This window comes from Phaseolus vulgaris, chromosome 10 (assembly GCF_000499845.2).
Source record: "Phaseolus vulgaris cultivar G19833 chromosome 10, P. vulgaris v2.0, whole genome shotgun sequence".
Lineage (NCBI taxonomy): Eukaryota > Viridiplantae > Streptophyta > Magnoliopsida > Fabales > Fabaceae > Phaseolus > Phaseolus vulgaris.
In genome coordinates, this window is record NC_023750.2 from 4,066,037 (window position 1) to 4,074,035 (window position 7,999).

Sequence of the window (7,999 nt, forward strand, 5' to 3'; positions counted from 1 at the left end):
ATTAAGGAACTTTTAAAGACGGTTTCCAGAGAAATCGTCGTTGTAAGTAGGCCTTTATTAAAGACGGTTCCGTGGAACTGTCGTTATATGTAGTGATTAAAAAAAACATAATTTTTTTTTTTAATTTTTTTTTTTTTATCAGCAAAGAATTAAATAAATTAAAGGGGATACTTCAGGGGTATCCCAATCCTTATACAAACCATCACAATCTAGCCTACCAAAGCTTTAGAAAAACAGGGTAGAGAAAGTACAGATAAGACCCTATAAAACAACTACCCAAACATAAGCTTCTATGTGAAAAAAGGGAACACAACACATATGAAGGAGCAGAAACATATGCCCACTTTCTCACCACAGCAGCATGAAAAACAATCCCACTTCACCACAACCACCATACGGGGTCAACTCTTCACACACCTTGGCACCTTGAACTATCCCATATTACATGAGATAGTCTCATCCTACCCCGGACATCACACCGAACCACCACCTTCAAACCATCAAGGTCCAGTTGTTGTACTGCTGGTGTCAAGTTTGGTGCAGCTCTAACTTCAAATACAATTCTCTCCTTTCCAATTCACTCCTCCAAGACTTCCCTGCTTCGGCACTTACCTCTTAGAAATTCACAGCTTTAAGAAGCACTCAAGAATTAAAATCAGCTCCACGTACAAGCTCACTTTTCATGACATAACCAAATTACTGAACCCAACTTTGGTACCTCAGCAGCTGCATCACACTTCAACAGATTCAAAAAATACGTACTCCAAAGAGTGGCCCCTTCCTAGCAGACAACCCCTGAATTCACCACTAAGAAAGAATAATAGTCTCAGCAGTGCCACCACTTGTCCCCACATTAAAAAGCCAACACACCACCGCTTACTGTCTTAGTCCTAGGTCCATAGATAGAGAGTAACTACATAGGTTCTTTTGACTTCATCAGGACCTCCTTCTTCCTTTTTATACTACTAAACAACAGTGTTTATCTTTCTTCCGCTCTGCTTTCCTTCCCCTGCACCACTGACGCTCCTTTGTTTACATATATTAGACTCCTTGAGCGCCTGATAATCCCATAGTTCCGCTTCAATGGCCCCTGTGAACATCAGAAGACTTGTTGCCCAATATGTTCCTGCACCAAAACTGGTTCTCCGCTGTGCACAAACCATCCGAACCTCCCAGTTTTTAAAAACAATCCATAACCAGGATTCCACTCCAACATATCTTGATTTTCTTCCATTCTAGTTATCCCCTCTCTTCTAAGTCATGTAACAACAATCTACAGTTCAGTTTAGTAACCTTGTAGGCACAGAATGGGGTTAATAATCCAGTCAGAAAAGGATAATTAAAAACACAAGTCCCATGTTTCAGCCTTAACCACACAGATAATTGTGCTGAATGAAATATTTCTTCAACATCCACTACCCCTTGTTTAAACACAATCAGGTTTCTCTGTTCCCATATACTCCTGATAATCGCAACCCATACTCCCTTCCAAGCCTGGTTTTGTTTGTGGTTTAAATGAACTAGGTGAAAGCTCTCAAAATGGTTCAGAAGATCCTTATGTTGAGCAGACAAAATACCTATCCACCTGAGACAGAGAGACCACACTTTTTGTGCAGAACAGTAAGATAGAAAGATATGATGACTTGATTCCTCCGCTGCCTTACAAAAAACACAAAGCGTGGGACTGACGACCATACCTCTCCTAGTAAGATTGTGAAGTCTCCCAATCACAACCCTCCATGCAGTGTACAACGCCTTAGGTAGTGCTTTAGCTTGCCAAAGGAGAGAAAACCCGTTATGTGATATACCAGTGATAGAGTGACATAAATACTGGTATGCAGATTTCACTGCAAAAACTCCATTTGGATCCCCGTTCCACACCATTACATGCTCGGTTTCCTTTGTCAGCCTCTTCCTTGTAATCAGATTCATCAAATCTGCCTCCATAGTACTTTTCCACTCAAATCTAGGCCTTCTCCACCTTAACCTCCATGACCACTCCATATCCTCCCAATAGCCTACCTCACTCACCTTCTTTCCTTGATCTAAAGAAATGGTATGCAACCTGGGAAACAGCTGTTTAAGCTTTTTATTGTCCATCCAGACATCGTCCCAAAAACTGATTTGCTCCCCTGAACCAACTTTCCATGCAACTTGATTATGAAACCAACCCTCACCCTCTTCCTCTCCGCAAGCCTTGGAAAGATCCCTCCACCACCAAGAATGACAGTGGCCATAGTCTTTATTCCTGTTATCTCTACTATAATATTTGGACTCCAAAACCTCTTTCCATAACCCTTTTTCCTCACTCATCAATCTCCACTTCCATTTGGCTAGCAGGGCTCGATTAAACAACCTAACATCCTTAATTCCCAAACCCCCTTCCTCTCTTACTTTGCACACTCTGTCCCACCGAACCCAAGATATATATCTTTGTTCTTTCTCTGCTGCCCAAAGTAACCTTCTCTGAATGCTAGTAATTTTCTTAAAAACTGATATCGGGGCTTTATAGAATGAAAGATAGAACAAGGGTATAGCCGTTAACACTGATTTGATCAAACAAACTCTTCCTGCAAACGATAAACATTTCCCCTTCCAAGCACTAAGTCTAGCTTTAACTTTGTCCACTACCGGTTCCCAAAACTGCACTCTCCTTGGATTGCCCCTAACCCTTTAATTTTGTTTTTTAATAAATCTCAAACCTGCATAAAATTTTCAATTCCAGAAAATAAAAACATTTAAAATCATAATTTAAATGTAAAAATTACATACAACAAATTATAACATTATATAAAAAAGTTTTGCTACTATATGAAAAAATTTGTCATTTTAATGATTTATCTATACTAGAGTGTTATACATGGTTACAAAATACTTTGACCATGTTGTTCTCACATACTCCAATACTCGTTGAACAACTGTGACATTTGAAATTTTTTAAATTAGTGCATGAATAATAAATCTCAAATTTTAAAGTGTTTATTGTATTAACCTTATCCCAACCTTTCTTAATATCAGCTTGCAAAATAGTCAACATCCACTGCATAACATAATAACCGCACTCATAATTTCCACGTTGCCTGTTGGACTGCATGTGAAAATAAATGTATTAAATGAATGAGTGAAACATATTAAATTAAGTGAACAAATATACTTTAAATACCTTAAGGGACATCCAAGTGAGTTTTTGTGCGTTTGAAGTTCTCCTCCCACACAACATATTATATCCAGAGTAAGCACTAAAATAATAAGATTTCATGTTAGAATACATAACATTATATAATATATAAGTAATAATAAATGTTAAATGAAATTGTCGTACCTATCTATAATGTTTTTAAAATAGGTAGGAGGTTTTTTATGCAAGGAGCAAAACCATGTAGCGGTATGATCTTGAACAGACATGATCAATAGTTGCCAATGACTCCTGTATAACAAATAAGTTAATTAGTTTCTCTTATTTCAATAATTTATTAAAACTTATTTAATAAATAAGAACTTACTCATGGATGTACGAGGCAAAATAAATGTGTTTTCCACCATTCTTTAAGGCAGTGGTGATGTATGTTTGTGTTTCCGACTTCATGTTTCCAATTGATTGAGTGATTTGAGGGTTTAAAAACCCATATATATTGTGTTTCCCCTCATCAAAGCATAATCTAAAAAGATACCTAAATTTCAATAAGTTAGTACTAATATATTTAATAAATCAAAAGTATAAGAATTTTAATATTTGAACTTACATCATCCATAATTGCATAATTGTTACGTTAATCTCTTGATCTCTGGCTGCAAGGTCCAACAAATCAGACATGTGAACATACAACGGTAGATTACTATGCCTTCCAAAAACATTGGCATCCCATGGAACCTCTAAGACGATTGTATCTAATTTTGTAGCAACTTCCACCAATGCCGCCACAGGATCATCAATGGATAATATTTTCTTCTTTCGCAGAGGCAATTTTGTCTTAGGTTCCTGCTACTCATCAACAAACAAACAAATACTTAAATTAGTTAGAATGTAATATATCTAATATATAATTCTATTAGAATTAGTGCAAAGATATACCATAGAGTCTATAGGTCTGACGAGATGTCTAGGCAACGAAAGTATGTAATGCCTCTGCTACAATTGTGACCTCTGATGTCGGCACAGGAACTGCAAGATCACCATTAAGGACCTTCTCCATTGTGACCTTCATGAAATTAGAAGGAAGAGACACATTGTGTAACATTTTGACCCCTTCATAACACTTACCCAAGGCAACGAATCGGGTCAAAGAATTACACTCAACATATAACTCGCATTGGCTAGTTGAGCCAAAGTCATCCCCTGATAGATCAACCGCCGAACAACTCCCTTTAGTGTTGACTTTCTTAATAGGAGGCGCAGCTGGTTCATCTTCTACCATAGTAGGTGGTTGCTGAGGGAGTCCTAAACCCTCCTACCGCTTTTTGAACTCCATTTCCATTCGCACATTAAACTCCTCCATGAAACTTTCTTTAAGCTCTTGAGTTACCTCAGCCTTTAACTGCTCACGTAATTGTAGAAAATACTCTTGGCTAGGTTGATTGGACGATTGTTCCTTGCTATGTGATGAAGGTCCAAAGTATGAGTGAATCCCAACCCCATACCCAGCTACACGAACACGTCCAGGGTGCTCATGTCGTCCACGGTGCTCATTAAGAACACGTCAAACACATCAACCCTTTCATTCCACAATAACTTCAAATCTTCAATCAGTGGATTAAGATAAACATCTATGTCATTTCCAGGTTGTTTTGGACCAGAGATCAGCATAGATAACATCATGTATTTGCGCTTCATACACAAAGCAGGAGGTAAGTTGTAAATCACTAACAAAACTGGCCATGAACTATGATTACTACTTAAATTTCCAAAGGGATTCATTCCATCAGTTGCCAATCCAAGTCTTAAGTTTCTTGATTCTTTTCCAAATTCAGGAAATTCTTTATCAATATTCTTCCACTGCAAAGAATCAGCAGGATGACGAAGTAGTCCATCACATTTTCTATTATCTGCATGCCACCTAAGGTTTTTAGCGTTATTTGCATTTGCAAACAAACACTTAAGCCTTAGAATTATTAGAAGATACCAAACAACCTTAGCAGGAGGACCTTCCTTTGTGAATTCATCAATTTCATCATTCTGACCAACTTTAACCTTATAACGTGACAAACCACAACTGGGACATCTTCTTAAATCTTCATACTCATTTCTGTATAAAATACAATCGTTAGGACATGAATGTATTTTTCTATACTCTATACCCATTGGACAAAGTATTTTTTTTGCCTCATAATTTCGATTAGGCAAGGTATTTCCTTATGGAACCATGTCCTTAAGCAATTGAAGCAATTTTGTAAAACTTTTGTCAGTCCATCCATTCATTGCCTTCAAATTCATCAACCTTAACACTGCTGATAATCGTGTGAAGTTAGTTGAATCAGGATACAAAGGAGTCTCTGCATCATTAGACATATTTTCGAAAACTGCATTAGCAAAAGATTCTGCTCCCACATCACGAATCATGTCTTCTAATCTATCATCCATTGAGAAATGAACTTCCTCCGAAGCTCCACGCACACTTGGCAAGTCTAACAATTCACCATGTCACGTCCATGTTGTATAACTTTTCAAAAATCCATCAGACAAAAGATGTTCTCTTATTTCGGAAACACTCAATATCCTTCCATTTAAACAATTGACACAAGGACACCTTATCTGTATTCCATTCTTACAACTAACGGCATTATGTTCTGCAAATTGTATGAATTCTTTCACCCCTTTTTCATAAGTATCACTTATTTGTGGTGTATTAATCCAACTTCGATCCATAGAACTGTTAAACTAAGAACCAATACTTTCAATATGTAATGAAATGGATACTTTTTTTTTTGGTTAATCTTGACACATGGAATATGAGAACTTAGGCCAATTCATCCCTCCATTCCTTGCAATGTTCTCTTGTAATAGAGGACATTCACTGATGCTAAGGAAAGAAAGGGAAAAAGGGAGCAATTCCTTTTGTGGCAACAACTTAAGGTTCAATCAGTTTGCAATATGTAGATTTTCAAGAGAGATCAGATATTGAAGCCCCACACCATTCAAGAAAGAAATGTCTTTGATGCACAGTGACAAAAGAGAAATTGGAAGCAATTGCTTTTTCATCAAGCCATGTACCACATCATCTCCTCCAATGGTTATTGCTCTCGAACGAGGTTGGAACCAAGAGAACTATTCAGGTTCCTCCTTCGGTCGGCCTGTCTGCACCTCACTCCTTTTCGGCCGAACCTTCCCACTCACTATTCCACACCTCCTTGCTTGTTTCGGACTCGGATGATACGTGCAAAATTCACTTCGACCCTCAAGTTAATCTTCAACACTCGACACTCAATATTTAGGATTAGATTAATGCATACCTGATTTCTTGGGATTTGTGCTAATTTATATTATTTTTATGGGCTTATTGTTGTTAATGGGAGTAATAAAAGGAGATTATCCAACGCTAGGTTAGCTAGTCTCGTTGTTGGTCATATCGGTCGTTTTGGACCGGGTGTTGAGTCATAGTCTCGGTCGTGCTGATTGTACCGATACACTTGTCCCCAGGCTCGAGGATGTCTAATCCGAAGAGTCTTTATTTAGGGTCGGTGTAACGGTTGGGATTCCCGAGGTGGGATGTGAAGTTGGTGGCACCAAATGCGTGAGATGATCTGTAATGATGACTTAATATTTTGGCGCCATTCATTGAGGGTCGTTGGATAGGAAGATCTAACGATTGAGATGAAGGTGATGCTCCGTCTCCCATCCCTTGTAAAGGCTATAAATAGTGGTCCCTCACTGTTTTGAGATATTGCTTCCTTGCTTAGAAATTTGAAAACCGAATCCTAGCGCGTTGTTTTCCTTACCCGAGAGGTTAGTCATGTCTTCCTTGTCTTCTTCTTCGCCCTCTTCTCTTTCGTCTTCGTCTCCTTCTTCTTCTGACTCTTCCACGATCGAGCCCCTGTCGGTCGGGGCAATCCAAACATTACCCCCATGGAGGATGTTGTAAGGGTAGATGACCCGAAAGGTGTTGTCGATCAGTCATATCCCTTGGAACAGTCGTCCCACCTCTTGGGGCTCGACTGGGTAGACCCTAAGGTGACTGGGTTTGCTTCCACTTTCCTGGACCGACGTTCTGTCTCTTCTTTTATAGAGAAGTATACCATTATGAAGCCAGACGCCAGTGATGGTATCTTGGCTGCTGATTATTTTCGAACGACTGATACCATATGTATGGGTCGGTCTCCTACAGAGGGTCCTTTTTCTTTGTTTATTGATGAATTTATACGGCAAGTGCACCGCATTGTCAGAAGTAATAATGTGTCCCTAAGGAAGAATATCGATTCCACAAGGAACAATTGACTAATCAAGTAAAATATTCGTTAAATATAAAACAAAACAATAAAAAGTGTGTTGAAAGTGGTTGTGTTGGCAATGATTAATAAGAAAACAGGCAAAGAATTGGTTGCTTCAAGTTGGAAAAATAGGGATTAGGTTTCATCTTTCTCACTCTCATGTATTTTGATTAGCATGGTAAAATTATGTTCTTTGATGATGTCGATATAAAATTCATTTATATCATATAAAATTCATTTATATTGATTCCTCGCATATTTATTAAAACAACTTAGAGTCAATCTCAGACGTTGACAATTAACATTTCAAGTTTATTCCTAACACTCAAATATGTTAAGTATTATTGTTTAGGTCAGAACCATAAAAATACTTTCCAGTCACATTTAAGATTCTAGATCAAGAGTTAGAAACAAAACAACAATACCAATAATCAATCAAGAACAAAACATTATACTATATTTAAATATCACCTCAATACGTAAGAGTTGGAACAAATTACTCCTAATCCTAAAGGGTGAAATTAGCCACTCATGATGACTAGTACACGCAAGGATGACATGAAAAGAAGATTTAGGA

General features: G+C 37.9%; 1 protein-coding gene across 1 annotated transcript; it reads right to left on the reverse strand.

Moving 5' to 3' along the window:
• Window positions 1-1,426: 1,426 nt before the first annotated feature.
• LOC137819195 (uncharacterized) lies at window positions 1,427-4,415 on the reverse strand. Its single transcript, XM_068622969.1, has 6 exons — window positions 4,143-4,415; window positions 3,770-3,982; window positions 3,377-3,427; window positions 3,004-3,088; window positions 1,698-2,570; window positions 1,427-1,494 (listed from the first exon to the last, which is right to left on the reverse strand). Exons 1-6 carry the CDS (start codon window positions 4,413-4,415, stop codon window positions 1,427-1,429), a joined length of 1,563 nt encoding a protein of 520 aa, XP_068479070.1.
• Window positions 4,416-7,999: the final 3,584 nt, after the last annotated feature.